The sequence below is a fragment of the Pieris brassicae genome, chromosome Z, assembly GCF_905147105.1.
Source record: "Pieris brassicae chromosome Z, ilPieBrab1.1, whole genome shotgun sequence".
Taxonomy (NCBI): Eukaryota; Metazoa; Arthropoda; class Insecta; order Lepidoptera; family Pieridae; genus Pieris; species Pieris brassicae.
This window is the reverse complement of record NC_059680.1, coordinates 4,326,401-4,352,199: the sequence shown is the minus strand read 5'-3', so window position 1 is coordinate 4,352,199 and position 25,799 is coordinate 4,326,401. Positions and strand designations below refer to the sequence as shown.

General features: G+C 32.2%; 1 protein-coding gene across 2 annotated transcripts in view; it reads right to left on the bottom strand.

The window, feature by feature from the left end:
- The window catches only part of LOC123718522 (proton-coupled amino acid transporter-like protein CG1139), a 46,690-nt gene that overhangs the window by 3,802 nt on the left and 17,089 nt on the right, over positions 1-25,799 (bottom strand). For both annotated transcript variants that reach the window (XM_045675109.1, XM_045675110.1), the window contains exons 2-5: positions 7,205-7,281; positions 4,912-5,043; positions 1,271-1,543; positions 85-445 (exon numbers count right to left, since the gene is read on the bottom strand). In XM_045675109.1, coding sequence (XP_045531065.1) covers positions 85-445; positions 1,271-1,543; positions 4,912-5,043; positions 7,205-7,281 — 843 coding nt within the window. The remainder of the gene's footprint in view (positions 1-84; positions 446-1,270; positions 1,544-4,911; positions 5,044-7,204; positions 7,282-25,799) is intronic.

Here is a 25,799-nt window from a genome sequence, read left to right as displayed (position 1 = left end):
TGTTAATTCTTGGAGATAAACATTCAGTCAAATAGGCGTTTATTTATATAATTAACTGAATGTTTTTTAAAATCATTAACTCACCACACCAATAGCCTCTAAAGCGAAGAGAACAGTTCCAAAGAAAAGCGGGAAATTTGCGAGTTTTCCCGCAGGAGCCTTCCCTTCCAATGTTGGAGCTTCCCTGAATAGGTAGTAGAGTATAATTGCGAAGCCGACGATGGTGACCACGTTTGCGAACCCAGAGAACGGTGCCAAGTACTTAAGATCCCGAACCCAGTTGATGAGAACCAATGGAAGGAGGATCCATAGCATCACCTCTACGACAGTTACGTTTAATTCAAAGTACTGTGTCAACACATACTGAATGTTCTCCGAGACGAATACCACGTAGACACAACAGGTCCCAATCTGATAGATGAGCAGGAACACGTTCACCACGTGACTGTAAAGGAATAAAGAATGGTGTTTTTGAATTCTTAGTAGAATTATAGGACTTAGTACTTAAATTGTCTACATGGAAGATTAAAAATTCCTCATCTAGCAAACGGTTCAACTCCGCCTCAAAAACAAACTACAAAACTCAGAGCCTGATTAGTTAAGGCCTTACTTCACGTATATTCCACATATGAATGCGGATTTCGAGATATATCACGAATCCAGATAACTGAAAAGGTCCTTATATTTAATGTGTTTAATTATTTGAAATGGTTTTCCTGCGGCGTAGAAATTAATACCTATCTTGGGTATATCCCTCTATTACAAAAATGAATGATTAATAATATTGCGGTTAGAATTGAACGTATATGCCAATTCATTCTTTAATACTGTATAGCGTAATAATTTTAAATAAAGTCATACACACAGGAAAATAATATAAATGCCTAGGTCATTGTAAATTTATACATTGTAAAGGTAATGCAATGTTAGTATTTTAAAAATATACGCAACAACATATTTACTTTCAAAACAGTAACTGTAAGTTATATCCATTTGTGTGTATATATTGTATAATTGATAAATATAATAAAAAGTCTCGAAAGCAATTTCCAAATTCCATTATTTTATTCCTGACATGGTTACTTGTTTGATAAATTAAGAATTGAATTCATCAATAGAAAAGTGTACAATATTTTTATTTTAGAAAATATATAATGTTTATTCAACTTAAAAACGTCGCTCGCAGGTAATCTTGGTTTGACTGTACTGTATTAAAAATGTTATCTAAATATACACATAGGGAAGAATTTTTGAACGTTCGGTAACTTACGCAGCATACGGCGCGCAAGCTTTGCACCAGTCTGGTCCCTCAGAAAGCGCGGCCTCAGCTACAGCAGTGTACGTCATTGAAGGCACTTTCCGCCGCTTACACATCACATAACAGGAGTCCAAGAGGACGTGTATGCAGTATGAACATAGAACACCAATTACAATGGTACCGATTGAACCCACGACGTATCCGGCATTAGAAAACGCGTGAGGCATCGCTAATATACCAGTACCCAAACTGCCTTTGAGCAAGTGCAATAAGGTTTCTATGTTCCTGAAACAAAATTTAGCAATTACTTGTTAGCTTTAAACCGATTTGAAAAATTATTTCACTATTAAAAGCCAACAAAAAAAGCTACTAGTAGGTACATATATTATAAAGCGTTGAAGCCAGAATGCGTAGGTGAGATTCCCGGCGAAACAATCATTGTTTCGGCGTTGTAATCATAAGATTCGAGGAACGTTTTAGCATTTATTTTAGTGAACCAATCAAATAAGTATATAAATATTTTTTTCTTTTTTTACTGAGACAAATTTAACAATATCTTCGCGATGCTTATTCGTTCATATATAATGACCACATCTTACTCAGCATACAATTGCTAAATTATCGAATTAAGTTTTAAAAAAAAATTATGTGCAAAATATGTCTTCCTTACACATTACACTTTACACGCAATTTTAAAAATTTAATATTTGAAATAACCAAAAAATATAATACTCCAATTTCATACGCGTCAAATAGGACCAAGCCTTCCACAATTTATATATAACATAATACAAAATATAAGAACTTAAATATTTCTAAAAAAATATGTTAAGTTCTGTTATAACAGAGTTGGCTTGTTGCTGCTTAATATGGTTTACAAATTACTTCGTAAATTTATTTTAAAATATTATGAATTAGAAAAACACTATCAATTGTTGAAAATAAGACATAATTATCTTTGAGTTTATTGCGGTCAGGTAAACAGACAGACAAAAGCGGCCTGAGGATTTAATTTCGTAATATATAATGAAAGGAACTTCATGAAAGGAACCAGTGGCGCTACAGCTTTTTAGATCTGGTGCTCAGATCTCATTTATTTTTCTTAATAGTATGTTCCGTCTGTGCCTGATACATGTCGTATTTTTGGGTCTAAGGCATGCCGGTTTCTTCACGATGGTCGACTTTTATTTTTTGCGAGTGTTATTTGCACATAGATTAGTCTATTGGTGCACATCCTCGACCTCATGGGTGAGACGTACGTAACCACTAGGAGGCATATGTATTTACTATTTATTATATTGAATAAAACTCGATTGATTGATTAATAGTAACAGTTTCGTAAACTGGCACAATCCATTAATTGGCATGATTTACTATTTTGTATTACTATTAAATTGTGACGTAAGGACTGCAAATATGAGATAATTGGTTGACGCACAACGTTCCATTGGAATAAAATATTTTGAGTCGTCACGTGTTAATTGAAAACAGAAGAATGCGAGATCTAAAAATACTTTTCATTTTACTTTTATCAGCGTTCGTTTGATGGTATTTGTGTAAATTTAGTAACAATACAATTCCTAATTCACATATATTTTAAAGAAAAGAAAAATATACCGAAATATTGGTCCATCCATTATTTTCGATTTTCCATCGAGGCATCGTACAGTATTAAGTAAAATAATGATTATTTAAATACTTATTGTTCGTTAATTGAAGTTATAAACTTTTATATGTAACGTATGCTGTACATTTTACTTTTAAGGACAAGAGATTAAACCGCGTTATTTTGTTAATATAATACTACTAATCAACAAAATTTTAATAGAGAATAAATTGTTTGGGTTCTTCACATACATAGAAATATTGTTTTGAAAAATGCAATTGAAATAATATAATACAGCATGTAACACTATATGAAAAGATAATATAAACAAGTGTTATAATTATTTCACTCAGCTTGTATAATATGTCTGTTTTTCATTCTCTATAGGCTTCTACGGATATCATTTAATATAGAGCAATCATCCGTATATAGGTAGAACCTGACACGCATATGAATCACATATATTAACGTTTGATGATACTATATTTTTTAAACAATGTTTTGCAAAATTTTCCTTGTAAGGGCATGTCGTGAAATTAAAATAGAATATTTTAAACCGTGTGTGATTTATGTACAAAGAGAAAAAAAAGAGATATATAGGTAAAAAATAAAGTATATTATTTATTTTATAATTTAGATAAAAAAGCATTTGTAGTGTCACAACCATCCTAAATATGCGCAAATTAAGTCACAGGCTGATTCTAGATATGTAGTTACATATGGATCTAACTGTAGTATAGAAAATCGTGAATAAATAGCGACATATAAACATATTTGAGTCATCCACAACCCGCTTTATAATAATAAAAAGGGATGAAAAACATTTGTAAGGACAACCCAAGAATTTTCTATGTTTACAGATCACATTCAAGTATGAACCTACGTTACTCTAAGCATTAAAGTCGCTTTATTAATCCTTAATATTAAAATACTGATGGACATTGTTGATGGATTTCATTTAGATACACAAGCATAGGAACGTGTTTTTTTTTGGTTTAGTTTGTATATAACTTTTCCTGTAATATTGAGATGCTAATACAATGTTTCCAATAGATAGTAGGACAAACCAGTGGTGCAATAACCGATTTCTTATTTAGAGTCAACTGAGCCGATAAATGAAAATTGGCTAATGGGGAGGTGTTGAATTTTACCGTCGTCGATTTTAAGGTCTGTCGCAAGTGCCTTGGACAGCACATGGTTGTCCTAATTAAAGGAAACTACTGCCAAACAAATTTTGCAATCAATGTCTTAAATACATAAAGTAGAAGTTGTATGAAGTCGGCAAGATTTGAAATTTGTAACAGGAAATGATAGAAATACGTTATTTATAAGTTGCACATACGCATTGCATAGGCCGTCTACGTAATAAAATGTTGTGAGAATATAAAAGCAGTTTCCTTGTGTTTGATAGTCCAGGAAGAGGAAGGATCTTCGAGGCTCTTTTATCATACAACTGTCATATTGAGGAAAATGCACATCCTGACACAGAATTCGACTTTTTATTCGACCATCTTAATCAGCCTTGTCAAAGTGGACTGACTTTGAAATAATAAATGTGTTTATGATACAATTCTTAAATTCGTTAAATAGTTTTGAAATCGACATGTTATGTTTAACTGTATACTGTTTATTAACATATGCAAATACTTGTGTAATAGATTGTGTACATCTCTCCGGTCTTTTAGCAAAAACTAATTAGGAGCGCCATACCAATGTATAGAGCAGTGTTGGGCTAGTGACTGCAGCGTGCGACTCTCATTCCTGAGGTCGTAGGTTCGATCCCCGGCTGTGCACTAATGGACTTTCTTTCTATGTGCGCGTTTAATATTCGCTCGAACGGTGAAGGAAACGTCGAGAGAAAAGCGGCTTGCATAAAAAGGTGACGGCCTGTGTCAGGCATAGAAGGCTTTACTTGCCTATTAGATTGACAACTGACCATGAAACAGATTCAGAAATCTGACGCCCAGACTTGAAAAGGTTATATCGATCTATATAATTCTGCCAAATTGTGACATTGTTAATAAATACTTGTTTAAGGTATACTTACGTGGTAGGATGATCAACAACTCGATTGTCGTATGGTTCATATTCTTCAACTTCTTGGTTCATCTCATTCAAGTTGACAAGGAATATGCCCTTATCTCCTGAGCCTTTCTTCTCATCTTTGACCGGGGATAGGCTGGAATACAATTGCAAGTTAACAATCCAAGTATGTTATTTTGAGTTTAGTTGTTGATAAAAAGTTCTGTTACTGCGAGAAAATATAGATCAGAGATCATCTTTCACACCGTAGCACGATTCTTTACTTTTTCTCGTTTGTTTGAACCCCATACTCCTTATTGAGCATATTTTTATACCATAAAATTGAGACCATAAATCTTCCAAAAGAGATAACATGACCACGAAACAGATATAGCATTTAACCCTTAAGTTTCATAGGGTTATTTTTAATAACCTGCATTAGGTATTGTACCGTACGAACGTGACCATTACTTCAAACATATTTCTGTTATGTCTACTCAACAGTAAAAATTCTACGGTTTTCTATATTTAAGTTAGTTTAGTTTAAAATATAACAATGCGCGTATTCTGTACCCCAACTGTTATGTGTAATACTTACAAAATAAATTCATTATAGAATAACCTTATTAAAATAAATATAAGCTCCCGCAAGCACCGGGGGTTTGTCAACAAACTTTAAGTTAACCAGAAATCACAATTGTTTAATCACAAACACGACTTTGATAACTGAATTATTAAAGTCAAACCACCTATGCACTTACTTGTTCATGTTGGTGTATCGCTAAGGAACATATTGATTTATTTAGTAAAACACCGCGCTCGGTACGGCGAAAAGACCTTGAATTTGCATTTTGGCTTGTGCAGTTAAAATGGATTGATTTGCTGTAAACATTAACACAAGTCTCCTTACTACTTTGATAACACTATTATTCAAAACTCCATTGGAAATTGCTGAGATGCACATTTTTAGTCAAAGAAAGTATTACAGATAACTGGAAATTTATTATAAATTCTCACCTGTGTGATAGATGTTAGAATAGTCATGTTTAATAACTTTTAATATTAAATACAAATAACAGATTTCTAAGATTGTATTCAGTTGTATGTGTTACTAACACAGGGGTTTCATAGTCTATGCGATTTTGTTAGCCGTTTGCCCTAATACTTAGTCAGTGGCGCTACAACTAGTCTTGCCGGTCAATTGTGATTATTTAAGAAATCATGAATTTATTTAATAAAAGATAATTTCTTCACACGAATCAAACAAGTACTTGCCAATTATAGTGCCTTTGTTAAATTATTTGAAATGTTATCTTTTTTTAAAAATCATTATAAATGGAACAATTGAAAATAATCAATTGTTAATGGAAATTCTTATAAAACACACTCAAGCAGAATCCTAAATGTTCTAATTGAAAATTCAAAAGAAGCAACTTATGTTTTCTTTTGTAAACTACGTTACACGAGGCAAATGACACATACCTATGTAAAGATCCATAATCATTTATATGTAACATTTAAATGGTCTCTTTTGGAAGATAAATCATTTCGTTCCGTTCTTTCCGAATAATTACCTTTAGTAATTACTCTAAAGAACGGGATAAAACTGCAAGGACGGCTTTGCGTCAAAGAGAGGCATAGCCAAAGATTACTTTTTTTATTAAGACCGCAAACAGGATATAATACTTACATTTATAGATATGATTTAACAGTGAGACCCAGACCAGACTTCATGATTAGCCCCATGAAAGCCATTGTTACCATGTATAGTAAAACTTGTTTAATCTTTTAATATAAGTATTAGCGATATCACGACCTCAGAGCTACTCAAGCAAAGTAGGCATTTTGGACAGGTATAGCCCATAAATAATGATACAATAAGTAATTAAGTTATGACGTCCAAAGCCATATACGATATTAAGACAAAATCTTTATTGGTTTCTTGAGGTTGGCACATACAAGTCCACGTTTATATTACTTTCTCGTGCAACATTTTATATTCCACCAGCACTGGTTCTCTGTAACTTTTCATGCCCCGTCTTAAATTTTAAGTTATATTACTGCGCGATCTGAAGATTAAAACATCATCATGAACTGGCATCATCAAATAGCAGCTGTTTAATATATTATTAGCTCAGTGACTTTAATCTAATGCAACCTAACCGAACCTAACACTCGTTTCTTAGATACAAAATAGACGATAGTTTGGAAGTGTTAAAGAGAAATTCTGTTGCCGTTTTTATTCTATTCTATTAAAACTATTGACTTCTACTGAAGTTATTTTCTCAATGCATTTACAATGCTTCCATTTTAATTACCTTTGAGGTAGGCAGTCAGGCTCAAAAGTCGGATTGATTTTGGAGCCACTGCGGCTCCGGGACCATTCTTCCGCCTCCTGCAACAAAACAGCAACAATAGGTTACATTTCGATCACTATTAATTATAGTTACATTAAAAATGTACACTTATACAAACATTAACGAAGAATATTGAGTAAACCGTCATAATTTTGAGTCTGTTTATCTGATAATTCTTAAGGGGGAAAGTCTAATCCATAACTTTTTTCGCTCCGCTGATTGCGTTATTAAGGGATTGAAAACATCAAATAATGTTTATGGTGGTTGCTAAGGTTGTAAAATTAATAAGAATCTCAGCAGTTAAATGTCTAAATTAATATCATTAATATATAAACACCGATTTCCAATGATTACATATGTCGCTGAAACTAATTTTTTCCATAAAAAACCTTTCTCAGAGTTCAAGGAATAAATAAAAAAGAAAATACTGTAATTACCCAAACTGTCTTCGAGATTTGTGTTTAGAATCATATATTGCGGTACATTTATTTTTATATAAGATTTACTATATATTGATTAGTTCCCTATTTGAAATTTATGTGACGTACGTTAAATGTAATAATCGAATCTTAAAAGTCTTTCCTCCGTCTAAAACTTGACAAGATTTTCACCCATGAATATGATCTTTATCAGAACGTATTTAAATCATTTATTACATACTATACGAGTTTCAGCATGTTTCAATGACACTGACATTTTGTTCATATCGTTAAAACAATTTAACCAGAATCAAAACTGGTCATGGAACAGAAATAATCTATTTGCAGCTAACATTAGAATCATAAAGCAGGTCCACATTGAGCCACAAGAAAATTTTACATCCCAAGTAAAACCATAAACTTAAGTATTATTTTTCGCTCAGGTACACTTTCTTTGCTAGTAATATTAATAACTCTTTATAACTACTCCACATACCATCATCATGATTCCTGAGCGAATCATTTCGTCGCTATTTTGGTCTCATTGAGATGGAGACGCCCACTCGACACAATTCACATGGCAATGACACTAACAATATAAGCAGTCTTCATTCACATTTAATCTCTAAATCTACACTTTTATTATGAAGTGGGTTGATTTTCCTTATATTGTGTAAACTAGACACAACCAAATATTGTCCCATAGCGAGTTGCTTATTATTATATTTTATAAATGTAAGATTCAATATAAAAAAGTAATTTTAAGTCTGGATTCTTTCGTTTAAGACGTAAGAAAAAAACAGTTGCTCTTCCTCTAGGTCTTGGCTTCATAATTCTGTATTTGTTTCGTGATGTTTTATGATCAGCGTATATCAGTCTATGCCTATCACATTTTATGGGTCTGAGGCTTGCCGGTTTTCATTCGAGTAAAAATTAAAACAATCCTCTTCACGCCCTCAGATGGTAACTCTTAAAATATTAGTCTTCACGATATAGTGTGTAAGATAAAGTTAATTCATTCTAAATACCAGAAGCGATAAAAGTATTTGTTTGTATTGTTGTGTATATGTTGGAAATGAATGTATTGTTTTTTTTTGTATTTTCGATACAGATTAAGTGTTATTGGATTACACAATTTTTTTATGTTTTCGTGTAATTTATTTGCAGCACGCGTCAACATGGCTCACCAAAGGAAGAATAGCATATGGTGTATCATCATGTATGTGCTATATTTATTGTACAGTTTGATATATAAATCCGTGCAGTAGTTTTTGTGTGAAAGAAAGACATTCATCCAACATACATCGGTTCATGTTTATTTTATTTATTATTTCCCACTTCCAATCCGTATTAAATTTGCTTTTATAGAAATTAACGTCAAATGTAAAATACATAAATAATTTAGCAAATTTATATTTAACAAAGCCCATCACGATTTTGCGTGTTTACGTCGAGTAGGTGGTGTGAAATATCGCACAAACATAATGGCAATATATTTCGGTAAATGGTATTTCTTAGAAGTTGATTTTTGTAAACGTGAAATAGTAATTTGAGACACAAATTCACATTATTTACATAAACATGTGTGAATTGACTCAAATTATATTTCAAATATGATTCAAAATGAATATCAATAGATGTTAGTCATGATTTTTGTAAAAATTCTAAGACGGAAATAAACAAGGACCAAGAAGATAGGTACAAACTTTTCGTAATGTTTGTCGTCTTTGATTAAAGCGAGTTTATTACAGAATTTGAATCTATGTTTCGAGCGAGTGACACGTCCAGTTATGTAATAAATTCTCGCTACATTCACGTTTTAATTAAATTTATCCACATAACGTTGTAAGAATATTGAAAACGTGGTTTATGGGGTAAAGCAGAATTAGGTGGACTTGGAATTTGACACGAAATCGCTTCCATCTGTATATGGGGTTTTTGTTTCGACAGTCGAACTTATATAAAAGTTATAGGACTTATAAGTCGAATGTACATACACATTGTAATTACTAAACTACGAGTTATTTATCGTAGTTTTTATATATTAATAGTTTAAAACCATGTAAAGCCTCTAGAATGATCTGAATGATAATGAATTGATGACTTAATCAAACGCTAAAGATTTAAATCTACTTTACATGGTTTACATTTAAATAAAATTTACCTTTATTAAATTATAAAATGTATATAAAATATTTCTAATCATTCTACTTGGTTAGTTTTGTCCAAAGTAATTCGATACTATTTATTCAGGAACTAGTGATGGTGTCATTAATTTACAAAATTATTACGTATTTAATATTTATTTAAAGAGGTTTGTCACTATGGTAGACATACGATTTTTTAGTCTAATATATGAGTCTTAGACTCAATAGAGATATATGTTAGATGTTTTTCTTCACCGCACTAGTGAGGATAAATATTCACTTAAAAAGAAAAATCCGTTTGTACAGCCGTGATTTGAAAGCGGGGCCTTTGGGTTAAGAGGCACACAGTGGGCACCTGGACTTACTAATGGACTACAAGAAAGTATTTTTTTAAATGGGGAAGTGATGGCACTCTCTGTGCACTCATATGCTGTGGTTTTATCAACCATTTTAATATAATCTAATAATAAACCCTCTATTTACAAGACAAACAATATCACAAAAAATGTAAAAAAAAGGATGTAACATTGTTATTGCTTAAAGCAGACAAACCAGATTTAAATAATCTAAACAATAAAAAACAATATTGAACTTTAAGCAACACTTAGTATAAAAATGAATGCACAGGTATAAAACCGAAAAAGGTTTATTCCGTGTAATAATACTCTCCAATAGTAACGATGATTTACGATCATTAAAACTTTATATATTAAAGTGACTTTCGAGAAATCGCCGTCGTTAAAGAAAAAAAATAACGAATATTGTTATTGTATACGTTTGTAGTACGATACGCGCTTTCTACATTTTGAGATATAAAGAAAACCTGTTTCAATTTAACAAATACATCCTTGTGCACGATGAAGTAAATATGTATTGTAGTATATTTATAGTAAATTGAATTAAGCCCCTCTTGGCCTCAATTTTCTTGCAGCGATGGTAACGAAGGACATCCTGCAATGCAAAACTACAATTCAGATTGAGACTAGATCCTTTAGATTCAACAAAAAAATTGTTGGAAAAAATATAACTTGTACAACAAAGATTATTTCTTTACACAAAGTGTTATTGTGAATAAGTCGTTTTAGGTCAACATGAAGGTATAATTTGGTTAAGTATTCTGGCAACAATTTATACATTTCGATGATCATGAGTGTTCATAAAATAAATATATACGTTGATGATACTTTAATAAAACCACTGGTGTCTCTCAAGGTTGGCCTTCGAGGTATGTGTCTCTTTGCTTTCCTTTAAGGAACAAGTAGGTGTTCAGCTTCTGCGCCACTTCTATTATTTTATCGCATTTGCTTCCTCTGTTCTTTTCCTACCATCTAAATTCAATCCGTTCTGGATTTTGTCATTTTTCTGCTAGAACAGACTCACGACAATACCTATGTAAATTTTTTGACAAGACAGTTGCTGAATCATATTTAATTATTGTTGAGCTCTTGACTTGTAGTAGCAACACTATTTATAATATTTAGTTTTTAAAGGCAAACACAACACAAATCTATTTACATCTAATACACACTCTACACACTTTAATGTGAAAAGGGTAGCCTGAGTTACACAATATATTAATGATTAGGTGAAGATAACAAAATATTTGGATTATTGGTATGATTGCATACGTCATCATGTTTTAATGTCTGTGCCAAAATAAACTTGCGAGGACGTGAACATTCTAATATATGCTCGAATAGTCATGGCCTTTGAATTAAATACGTAATAATTTGTTTTGAAAGTTTTCAATACATTGCATTAATTAATAAAAGTACTCAGGATTAAGCCTAAGTGATAGATACCGTCTCCTTGTTTGCGGAAATGTAACGATTTTTTCGAACTTAGATTCGGATCATTTTGGGAATATTCAGAAACCTATTGAATTCATCGGGGGTCATAGCGTTAAGTTTTGACATTTAAAGCTACCGTTTCATGTACATATAACATCATAGTTTTACTGTTTTATATTTACAGTTCTAGTAGTATACAATACAACCCGACAGCCTCTAAATATAAAACATACGAAAAGACATGACTTGTAGCGGGCTATTATTTATTATGCTATAAATTAAGAGAAGAGCAGTGTTGGCCTACTGGCTGCAGCGTGCGACGCTCATCCCTGAGGTCGTAGGTTCGATCCCCGGCTGTGCCCCAATAGGCGTTCTTTCTATGTGCTCATTTAACATTCGCTCGAACGGTGAAGGAAAACATCGTGAGGAAACCGGCTTGCATTAGACCCAATAAGGCGACGGCGTTTGTCAGGTACATGGGGCTGATCACTTACTTGCCGATTAGATTGAAAAATTACCATGAAACAGATTCAGAAATCTGAGGCCCAGACCTAAATAGGTTGTAGCGCCACTCTTTTTTTTAAATAACGAGAGGAATATATACAAATGTGTTAACTCATTGCACTAATTACATTGTTTTATCAGTACGGATTTCCTATTAAAATAACCATGTATTTAATTTTACTATCAATACAATTTTTTGTCACTATTTTTAAGATAGTCAAATATCATAGACAAATGTTAGAGGTGCAAATTTATAAATAAATAACACTATCCAAATATAAGAATTAAAAAATATATTTGTTCGGTTGAATTTCCAAAAGTAATTCAGTGTAACTGTGTCGATAAAATTTTTAGTTATTGTATAACATTACAAAGGGTTATTGACAAATGAGGCAGACATTTTTCTGACCTTGCATTCACTTCTAACATAGGAAATAGTCAAGTTATAGTAAATGCGATGTTTTTATTTAAACACTTTGTATATAGGCTGAATGGTATTGTCATTGACAAAAGAGATTGTTTACGAATTATATTGACTCGGTATCATTCTTAAGAAATTTTTAAGAATTATAAACGCACACACCTAATTTTAACTATAATAAATTATTAAAGTCAAAGTTTTAAAAATGCTTGCTCTGTAGATTTTATACCTACGAGCGTGATAGGGTGTGATATAAAACTTGACCTTCTTACGTCAAAATCCAATAATACTAGCGAAAAAAGACGGCACATTAGTGTCCATGGGCTGCGGTAACGACCTGTAATAGCTGTTCCGTAAGCTTTGTGGGCTCTACAAAACAATATTATAATTATTAAAAAAACCATACATCTTAGATGTACGGGAGCCCAGCCTCGTACCTTACTGTAAAAGCCTTCTTTGAATCCGTATAAGACGGATTATTAATCAGACAGAAGTTCAAAAGTTTATATAAGTACTTATATATACTTATAAGAAAAAAATAAATAAATGCAAAATAACTTTTTCTAGATAGAATTTCTGAGAAATATAATTTCGATGTATCCTCAGAGAAATATACAAAAATGTATAATTCTTACCCATTAATCGTTTAATTTGAGTAATTCGTTTCTGATTTTAAAAAATCATAATATCTCTAATATGAAAAACAAAGCCACCCAAAGTATCTCATACTTCGCATATAATCACTAGGTTTAATTTGGTGTTAAAATTACTCGGCCAACAAAAACTTCGTAATTTTCCACGTTTTCATGTGATGGTCAAAGCGTTTACAATTATTTTAAAGTGTTTACTCTGTATTTTCGAAATCACTCGACATTGTTTGAAATAGTTATCTCACATAGAAAAATACTTTCCGAGTGTTTAAATATTTGAAATATTTGTATCGTGACTCGTGTAACAGGATTCTCGGTTTATGATGTCAAGATTGTGTTATTATTTTCATTAAAATGATAATATTTATGTTCTAATAAGTGATATACGTTAATTTAAATGAAAATTACAAATAAACAAAAAACAACATTTCTGTCACGATTATTTTAAAAGCATTCATACAATCTTGGTCAATTATGCTACCTATATAAATCTATGTATAACAACACCTGTTTCTCCACATAAAAACGTAATTGGCGATAATGTTTTATGATTTTTTTTAATAGGCAAGTAGGTGATCAACCTGAGATACGCCGTCGACTTTTTGGGTTTAAGAATTCCAATTACCACACTATATTTTGAAAAAATTCGTTGGTATTGCCGGGATTTGAACGCACGAGTACATAACAGATACTTTTAATTTTCCATTCACAAGACACAATCTGTTCTGAGTAAATTCCTATACTTATTACAATTTGGATACAACCCAAGTCTGGTTTTTGGTATTTTGTAACAAAAATGTCGAGCAATGTCATTCATGAAAATCCACTATAATTAGATCTTCTGCAGAAATATCGGGTCCTTTAAACAATATACAAGGGCAATCTCTAATGTGTTAGTGGTTTGAAATATACGTAATCAATGACTATAAAACAGATGCAAAGATCTGTATATACCAATACTTAAAAGGCCGGCAACGCATTTGCGAGCCCTCTGCCATTGATAGTGTTTATTGGCAACGGTATCACTTAACATCAGGTGAGCCTCCTGCCCGTTTGCCCCCTGTTCTATAAAAAAAATACCATTTCCGATGAAAAATTTGGAAAATTCTTTGTGTTGAAAAAGGTATAAACTTTGTCACAAATAATTTCACAACGCTTTCATTTGCATAAATTAATTGCTACATGACATAATATCTAGTATTTTCGTTATCGTTATTTAAAATAATTTCAGTATTCTTCAATCACACAAACATATCATTGATTAATTGTCAACCCCTATAAATCGTATATTTTCTATTGAATTTATTATTTACACGTTGATTACCTCATACTAAGATTTATCTGCAGGATGTAGATTGAGATTTAATTGTCTATTATACTGTCACTTTAGACGTACAATACCAGCATAATGTAAATCTGATCGTTGCGATAAGTTAATTCAAAGCGTTTAGCATGACGATATAATTTATAAATCTCTGAGACTAAATATAGAAAATGATACTAGGCATGATCAATCGCTGCAACAACTTCCATACTTAATTCGTGCGTGTGTAAACTAGTGAGTATATTAGAAATGTAGATTAAAACCAGCACAGCGTATAGGCAGTGTATCTTCAGTGACTTCTTGAGACCTTCAAGAAAAAAACTACTCACGTCCCCATAAACATATTACAATTGTAGTCTATGGTCGTTTCCAGTGGTGTAGATTTTCGGTGTAGGAACAAATATGTGGTTTACTTTGTTAATTAGTATATATTGTAAGGAAATTATAATGCATGAAATTTGCATCGTATAATTAATCTTTATGTTTTGTTTTTTTCTACTGTTTAATAGGCCTTTTCAAGGTAATAAAACATAAAATACTTAAAGTAAGGTCCACTCACACTAGTGAGTGGACCTTACTACTAGTGGAAGATACTAATCTTGTGTTAATAATTCTTCACAGTTGTCTACATTACATTTAGTTACTAAAATTACACTAGCTCTGATTGGGTGTTTTGCTTGATTGCGTATGAGTAACCAATAGACTTGGTTTTTTATTCAGCTCTCTATTGGACCACACAGTAAAACTCCTCAGTTGAAGACATACAGTGACAGTTTCTCAGGCTTCAGAATAAACAGGTCTAGTACGATGGGTGGTGATATTGCATATATATATTTGGTAATTTCAGCTGGGTTTGCTTTAGCAGAGCTGTCCATGCTCTATAAGCAGCAAAAGATCTCACTCAAAAGAAAACTTTTGTCTACAATAAGAGTAGGTTAGTCTTATCAGCTATTAACAATAATAGTTAATCAATCGACTAACGCGCGTAACTTAAATTGTTTCCTGGACCGCAAATACCATTTGCAAAGATTTAAAATGACTTAGACTAAACTGTGCATTAAGCGTTCGCCAATCACAACTGAAACTGGTGCAAACTGGGTTCCATTCACAAAGTTAATAGGGCTACCAATGACTATTAAATTAAATGGCTCTAATATGTACTATTATAAAATTTCGACCTACTTGTAGTCGATTTATTCTGCTGAAGGTTGTGTCCCTGAAATATCCTCGATTTTTTGTTTTTATCGATGTTTTTTTTATATATAAGTTCTAAACAACGTTTATACATAAACATTTACAAGAAAATATGACATCACAAATTTTACACAGATACACATCAATTATATAACATAAGCAAGCTAGTAAGGGAAAAAACTAAACCAATTAAACAAAAAAAAAATAATAATAACTTAAACTAAATAGAATCTCAAACCTCATTAAGAGCATGATAAATAAAGCTACGATAAGTTGAAAGATTGATTGACATTATCAGCGTCTAGTTTTACTGTCTTAAAGATTTGCAAATGTTGTTTTTGTCTTGGTGTTGGACCGTGGGGTTTAAGAAAGAAACAGTACCAAGAATAACGGAAATAGTGTTATATATGTTATAAATGTTTATAGTATTTGTTTGCGACAACCCTGTTGGGCAGTAGATAGCAGCGGTCGGTGGCCGGTGATCCATTCCGCAACGTGCTACCTATTTGCATAATCGTGGAAATTGCAAATATTAAATAAATGAGTGCGCTGTACAGAGCTACCTACGACTACTATGATAATCATCTTCTTTTGCTTTGAATCTAATAGAATCTAGTCTGCAAACACAATTCAGTCCCAAACTTTTTCTTGAGGCTAAATCTTAAAGGCCCTAAATATTTTCATAAAGCAACTGCTGATTACGTTCTTCATGCTTCAATTGGTTTTGGCGTGGTCCGTACACCTATGACAGCGACCGGTGCGAAGCGTCACACCACTTACGAGCCAGCAATGCCATTATTTTAATCTATTCCGTAAAGACTTTCTGTTTAAATCATAAAATATTTTGACGTCAAAATCATAAAAAAATTGCCCTAATATAATATGAAGATTAAGATATAAATCCAAATGTTAGATTACGGTTTAAGGTAAATAGAAATTTAGTTTCTTATATCTGACTCATGTCAATACAATGACCAACTAGATTGTCCGAAATAAATAATATTATTTTACAAGTTTTCATAAAAAAACCCTACCTCTTAATGGCCGCTACATAGATAGTATCAAGAACGTAATTATTATCATAAGTAGTTAATATAAAACTTCCTAGTATAAGGCTTAAATTGCGTAGCTACTTGTAATTTTGTTTGGCCAATGTCACTGCCAATGTTTAGTTGAATTGGAACACGTAATAACTTTGGCTTTGCATACTTCCTAACATCTGCTGTTTTATGTTACAAATGATATGGTATTTACGTCGATAAACTTTCCGTTAGTTCTTCTGCGTCAATTATCTGGCAATAGGTACATTAGATCCTGAGTTAGGAAGCTGAGGGTATTTGTATGCCAGGCTTCATGCTCGTTAAGCAGATTTTTCCTCTGATAGTCATATCGTATATTCCATTATTAAACGAGAGTTAGAATAGAGAGTTCACTTTTATCTCTAAGAAAACTGAGCTGAATCGAACGTGGTCTGATAAGTCTCCTTAGTTCTTTACCTGGAGGATATTATTTGTATTGTTGTATATATAGCAATACAATAGCGTCAATAATGTCTTCCATATCATAAACACGCGACATGATCTGTTAATGTTAATGTTTAGACGATTTATCTGTGTAATTATGTGTAATTTATTTAAAATACAAGATGGAAACGAACTTGAAGGAAAACATTTATACTTATTTATTGTCAAGTTGCATAATATATGAACATACCATTTATCTGAGCGAAGACACAGTAAACACTAACATTAGTTTTAAATCAAATCATTAGAATCTACTCCCCTTTGAATGTCTTCTTCCCGGGGAATTATTTTACGACGGTCATCTCTTCTAAAAGAAAAATCCATATTGGTGAAAATGTAAGTGTAAGTTGTGTATAAGTTTTTGGCCACACATATAGTAAACACTACATAATTTTTAATATGTGTGATCTATAATTTTTAAACAGACCGGTACCTTAAGATAAGTAGCTATTTAGATACGCTTAATATAGATAGCTATTTTTAGAAATATTTCAGCTTCATGACGATAGTGAATCATAAATATTTTAATAACCAAAGATTTTTGTGGATATTTTGAATTTCGAATAATATAAGTCGTAAAATTGGCAGTCACAATTTTGGCAATAAAAAGAATTACACGTATTTTTCAGATTTTTACATATTCTGCCAATTTACGTATCTCAGTAGCGGCTTCTACTGAGATACGTAAACTGGAGGCTTGGCGACAAATAGACGCCACAAGGTGGATTGGTCATCTGCCAAATTCTGAAAACCGTCTCATTATAATTGATGATTTCATTTTTCATTGGAATGTTAAATTCCTATGCGAATTGTATTGCGCTTCATATTGTAAGGACACGTACAGTACAGTAAAATGTAATGTAATTCTTGAAATTTTTAGCACAAATGCACTCTTTCCATAACATGGATTTGGAGACAATGTGTCCGACACGGCCGGATTATTGCGTGATCAGCTATATGTGCATACCTTTGCAAGTGCGAGCCACGGTAGTGATTAAACACAGTTACAGTTACAATTGATTACAATAGAAATGTTTCTTGCTAGATTTTTTGCAATAAAATATTATATTTTCCACCACCCCCGGGATTTGTGATAACTTGACGACCAAACAAAACACACATATAGACATATTGTTCGCAGTTATTACTTTCTTTTATATAGTATATAATGTCACAAACAGTTCATTATACCACGCACTTCCCACGTTAAACTGTTCTTTTTATATGGTGTCGTCAACATTCGAAGGTTGTTACTTTGATTTTTGAAGCCGTGCTTCTCAATAATGTCAATGCTATGACCAAATCATTGCCGACGATTAATCTTCCACCATTTAATTTTAAATACTTCATGTGTAATTATAATATAGTGGTAGCAATAATATTCATAATTGGTTCTAGGAAATGCACTCTTAGTAGTAGGAAGATTTTATAGAATCGATACCAATATCAAATCAATGCTTCAATGAAAGATCAGTCCGTGAGTTATAAAGAACGTGTTGTTGGCGTATCATTAGAAACAATTATCTCCATTGCTCCTTATTGACTCCAGATAATAAGTTATATCGCACAATTATACACAAGATTTTAACTTACGAAACATTTAGGTTCGATTTCTGACTTAACAACAATTGTTATTGTAGGAAAAAGGCTCTTCCTTCAGCCCTTAGATAACTCTAATACAAGCATTATACTTATGATGAAACGATAAAGTGTAGCTGCTGTTATTTCGCCTAAATCTTTTCCTTTCTTCTTCTTGCTTATCTGCACTACATTCTCTTTTCAGCTTGTCCAACATTCCTTAAATCTATGAGTAGGTTGTTTGCAAAATTAGTAACAAATCAAAGTAGCTAATTAGTCAATGTTGCATGTGATCAGCATGTGAATCTACTGGCATCGGTACTTGGGAACATTCACACGTCATGAAGTATGGTGTACGCCAATCATAACACAAGATACATTATAGTCAGAGGAATTTCATTGGTACTTTGCCAATGTTATTTCCACAAATTCACTATACGCTGATTAATCATTTATGTCAATATTACAGGTATTTCCGCCCTTGCATTAAATATAAAAAAAAAACATTAATTTATCGGACGTAGGAAGGAAGATTTCGTGAGGAATCCGGTATTGGCATCCCAAAAAAAACTTATCATACACGACTGATTACCTAATAAGTAATATTATGTTGATGGAATTTTCTAGAATACTAATAAATAGCTTAAACTAAGGTAACGTTCATTAACAGTCTGAGTGTTCTACTCGTATAATGTTCTGACACTATGTTCGTGGAAGTGGAATTAACAACTTTTTCATAATTAATAAAAAAAAAAACCAGTTAATTTATGAAACAAAAACATGAACAAACAAAGTATTAAATCAAAATGTAAAGATTGTACAGAAATTGTATTGATACAGATGGAAATAAAATTGAATTTATAATGCATTAGTCACCATGTTTTTGTTATTCTTTACAGAAAGTAATTACCTGAGACGATAATGAAATAAGACTCGTATAGAACGTAAATGATAGAGATATTATTGTTTTTTTTATAAGAAATCTGTGGACTTAAAGAAGTGGTACCCTACTAGTGCACCATGAAACTCTCGACCACGGGTAGCACGCTCGAATCGAGGTGTTGTATCAACATTTATAATATTATTTTATCATTTGCTCGTACGGCAAAGAAGAATATCGCCAGATAAGCTAAATGGACGTGGGCCAGGCACAGAAGGCTGACATATTTTAAAATGATAACTTAAAGAAACAGATATGCATTGGCAAACTTCTGGGACCCATGCCCCATTTGGAAAACTTTCAATCGTTGGAATCACCCAAAATTCTCTATCGGATAAAACATAATAATACTTATAATATTTAGTAATATTTGCATTATTAGTCCTTTTGGTCATAGGAACTGAAAGCTGTCGAATGATTATATATGTACAATTAAGGTACTAAACTAAACGACTTTTTGGAAAACATCATTATGTGGAAATACTATATAAATATATTAGCAGATATTATAACAAAACTAAATATATTTTAGGCATGTGTTCTGATTTTACGATATAAGACCAAAGGGTGCAAGTAAGTATATAATTAGACACACCACATATACCTGGAGTTACTAAATCTAAATATATCATAGTGCAAAATGGCACTAAAAGTGCATAATGCGTGTCGAGTGTCTCTGTCTTGACTTCACTAGCGATTTTCATTTAACGCCTAGCCGCAAAGGCTCAAATAGCTTGATTAAGTACTGTCTAACTAATATACCTTTATGGTGACCGTTTTTATAAAAAAAACCAATAAAAATCCTAAATATTTAAATTGTTTTTAGAATTTTTTGGTTTTGATAAAACGAAACTGATTCAAAGGCGGTTATAATTCGTTCGTCGTTTCAGCCTGACGACGTTAAAGTGAGAGGTTTTATGTACAACCACTGGATTGCGGGCATAGGCCTTCCCCTCCCCTTCACATGTCCTGGTGTAGGTGGAGAGAAGGCGTTGGATGCAAATCGCGAGAACTGGTTGTAACGAAAATTAAACGTACGTGGAGATAAAATAATCTTTAAGAACGTCCATTAAAAGGGGTAAGCCAATCAATCAACAATCAGGAACAAATTGCGCAGATAAAACAGTGGAGTTTAAGGTAAGGTAAAACGAGATTTTTTTTACTTAAACATACTTCAACTCTTTTGCTATAACTGCAAGTCGATCGTTGAACGTTGGTTATTATTTGACATTTAGGACGAGTCCTTGAGGAGCTGTCGAAACTGGTTGCGAAGTCGCTTTCGCATTGTGGATTATTTTTATTATCTACAAGAATCACGTTCATAGGGACAAACCGGATGGACTCTAGTTATTGGACGATCTTGGACACTGGCGCGTGACTTCCTCCTGAACCCCTTGTGTTAAAAGTGTAAAATTTTGGCTAATAACCATATTTCAGAAATTGAAAGAATTTTATTTTTTCTATCATAATGTGAACCCGTAGCATATAGTACTTACGTTTTCATACATACTCTATCCATTAAGGATACATAGCATAGTTAACTTAATTCGACGAACGATGTGTATATTAATCTAAAGTGTAAGTATTATCTATAAATATTAAGTTATTATTTAAAATTGAAAAGATTGTGAAAATTTAAATTAAGAAATAAAAAATATGACGTATTCTAAAATATTCATTAAGCAGCGCATTACTTTTTCTGGCTACTGGACTAATTTCCAAATAGAAATTTTATATCTAAACAAATATAATAATTATATTATGCTCTTAATATTCGAGGTACGGGATATAATGAGAATCGCAAGCTAGCCCCAAATATTATGCTGAAATCATGTCAATTAAACAATCATACTTCAGGCATTTTCCTTATTTATGGGTGTTAATATTGTACGAGTATATATACTTTTTTATTCACTTGAGCAGTGTTGGCTTAGTGGCTTCAACGTGCGAATCTCATCCCTGAGATCATATGTTCGATCCGGCTGCGCACAAACGGGCTTTCTGTCTATGTGCGAGTTTAACGGACGGTGAAGGAAAACATCGTGAGGAAACCGGCTTTAGACCCAAAAATTCGACGATGTGTGTCAGGTAGAGGAGGTTGATCACCTACTTGTTTATTACATTTGCGAATGATCATAAAACAGATACACAAATCTGAGGCCCAGACCTATAAAGGTTGTAGCGCCATTGATATATAATATGTTCCTTTTACGTATCTCTAACCAGCTTTAAAAATCGGAGTTGTTAGGTTAGCGACAGAAGTCTTTTGCTTTGATTTAGAAATTATTTAAATGTTCGCGAGCGAGACTGCGCTCACAAAAAATGTATCATTAAATTATTGCAGTAAATTTGCACACCGATAAATACTATGATCTTCCCCTTAGGCGAATATCCATTAAGAGGAAAGCAAAAATTTTCCACGATGGAACCGGTCTCTCCCGCCGACCGGTCTGCTGGTGTTGCGATCAGGGTTGCCACACGTGAAAATAGCCTCTAATGTCTAAGTACCATGTTTAAAAGCCAGATAATTATTCATAGACTAATAGTTCAAGATGTTTTGTGAAAGAAGAAATGGTATGATTAAATATTCAAGAGCTATTTAAGTGAAGTGCCTGAGAGTACTAGATTTAAAAGTAATCACGGGAGGTACCCGCGTGAAATAAAACCACGAAGGAAATCTATAAATCTCTAGAAATATGGATGTATTGCGTTCTAAGCTAGCATACGGGTGTTGAACAATACATTTAAGAATTAGTATCTGAAGAACGCATGCACGCTTCCGTGTACTAGTAAATACTTAGTTCAAGCTGTTTATTGTAATTAAATGCTTCATTTAATACGAACATAAGTATGTTTATATATGTAAAGCCACCAATACATATGTAATGAATATATTATTATTAAAAATCCCGTGTTGACAACCGTAGGTGCACCACGTGGAGTAAATGTAAACACTAAACAGGTCGCCAACCAAGTCACTACAGTGTATTTCATTTAATTCGCAGTTTACGTAAAGTAATTAAGCAAAAAGTAGGTTTTTCACCAACGAGACGCGTTCTCTTAGAATATTATGTAAAATTCCATTAGTATAAACTAATAATTTTAGAATTATATTATGGCAACATTGTATTTAATGCTACTAAATAATTTTATGTGTGGTATCAAAAGATTAGAATTAAGTTTGATTAAAAAATAAGCCATAGCAAACGGGCAGAAGGCTCATCTGATGATCTTTGGACACTCTCAGTGTCATGCCAGCCTTTTCAGAATTGGTACGCTCAAAGTCTAAAGATATTTTTAGATACTCTTTAAATTTATGATGCATTAAAAAAACCTTATACGTGATAATGTTTTCTTCTAATAGGCATAGGTCAATCAAAGGGTCCAAGTCTTGCCGTTTTGCCCACGAAGTTTTCCTTTACTGTACGAAGCCACTAGGCCAACACTGCTCTTAATATTATATATTACAAGACAATAATTACAGTTTAGATTAATAAACACAGCGTTCGTCGAATTAATATTTCTTCGGTTTTTTTTAATTGAATAGTGAGAAATGAGAAAAATGACTTATTTGGCTTACAATATAGGTTTATCATCTGACCTAGTGTATGTATGTATTTCACTGATTTTGGAAGACAATATTGTGCTGTTATGTAAAATTACATCCAAATAAAAACTATGACTGATGAAGTTTTAGAATCTATCTGATATTTGTTCAGTAAAACCATGCTACGATGCTTTAATTTAATATTAATTTATGTTTGTAATAAAATTGTCCTATTAGTATCACGTATATTAAATATACTAACACGTGTATGTAGTAATAAATTAAATGACGGGTTTTTTAATCGTTTCCAATAGCTTTAACCGTGCGAACGTTTTTAACTCTATAGCAAAGTATAGTACTGATTTTCCTACATTTTCAAAGTCAATTTTAAAATCAGGAACAGGAGTTACAGTTTACCGAAACTTATTTTGAACCATGTTTACCGGCGCAGTTCAAATCACGATTAGCAAATATTATAAAATATGTTATTTTTTTCTTTAAAATATTAATTACAAATATTTTTTTGGCATTGTTAGGAACTTCTGGTCGTATTTTCAGCTGTACTGTGTAAATCTTCAAATTTCAGTAAATTATAAAAGACAAGGGGCTAACACAATTTTCACGAGATATGATTAAAATTAACTAAATTATAATCCGGAAATTGAATATTTGAGTGTGATAATATCTACTTCAGACCAAATTAATTTTAAGTCTAAGATTAAATTATACATTACTTGTGATCCAGTTCACTTTATAGCACTTAAACATATTTGTGTCAAAACTTTGTTAAACTTATATAAATTTGTAACACACCAAAGAGACCTCATACTACAGCTATCAAATACAAATTTCAGAAGTGTATAAGTATATGACAACCAAGTGACAATTTGCTATTTCTAAAAGTTAGGAACAGTTTTGAATAGAAAATTAAATTGTTAGTTAGTATTTTTCATTACTTCTTATTACTTCCCTGAACTTCCACAAATATTTTAATATTATAATTAGCCAAGTCGGTCCAGCCATTCTCGAGTTTTACGAGACAAATAAATGAAAATTGTATATATATAGATAGAAGAAGTTCTTCTCCATTGTGGTAGTATAATAAATGTGTCAACTTGTACTTGTTGTAATTATAAATGGAGACAAAGTAAAATATGTTTCCCTTATTAATTATTTATATTTAAAATTATTAATATAATGTTTATTTCTATCACTACGTTATGCTTTTTACGATTTATTCATTAATATTCCGATTGCGTTAATATGTCCATATTTGTCGTAAAAACAACTTACTGATTTTAAAATCCGGATTGAACCGGTCGCCTCTTTGGAGGAACTAAGAATAGGGGCCTTTTGGAAATATTTAAGATTTTATTTTACATTTTAATGACAAATTGAAATAATGTTTCGATGTTAATAATTTTGCTTTGTGAGGTTGCGCGTGCATTTGAATTGGATTTCCGGTGGATTAATACAGTTATGGAACTACGGGCCAATTAGGTACTATTAATTTAATTATAATTAAGTTATAAATATATTTTTTCAAGAAAATTGACCAAGTGCTCATTTACACCGTTAATCAGAGTACACAGTCAATATTCACCCTTATGGCATTGAGTTATTATGTAATGTAGGTCTGTAGTCGCATGTCTCTTAAAACCGTGGGTTTGTCAGTAAAACGGTTATTCCTGTCCACGTATCTGATGGCTGGTACAGTCGCGTATTATATTCAGTGTAATATTTCGTATCTTCTTCTAAGTGGTGCTAAGATAGTCACTGTAGCACATAGTTTATAATAATTCGTTTTTGGAATTAAATAAACTAAAAAATTAAAAATCTAAGACAATAAAATTTTTAACTAACGTAACGAATAAAATTAAAAGATTTAAATGCTTACGCATTGTTATAATTATTTTTTTTACGATTCTATGATAAAACATGTTACAACAACAATTTGTATATAATTCAATTTATCACTTGTTAGGTTTAATTATTATTCGTTAACCGTGATGTTTAATTAGTAAAATGTGTGCGTGACTGTACTCGTGGAAATTGAATTCGACCTTCAGACGCTTGGCCAGGAGCGCGGAAGTCTGGATCGGTTAGTGGGTCATCAGCAACGTCATGGCAGATGAACTAGAACTGGTTTTAAAATGCACTGATGTTTTAAAATTTCATTTTATATAAAAATATACCCAATTCCATCGCCTTAAAGAAACTACATATACATAAAAAGAAGAAAGCAATAATTGATATAATAATAAGAGTATACAAGATCGAAACCCATAAATTATGAATTAAACAAAATCAATGGCGCTACAACCTTCTTAGATCTGGGCCTTACATTTTTTATCTTTTTCGTGATCATTTGTTAATGTAATAGGCAAGAAGGTGACAGACTTCTGTGCCTCACGCACGTCGACTTTTTGAGTCTAAGGCAAGCCAGTTTCCTCACGATGTTTTCATTCACCGTTCGGGCCAATGTTAAATGTGCAAATAGAAAGAAAGTCCATTGGTGC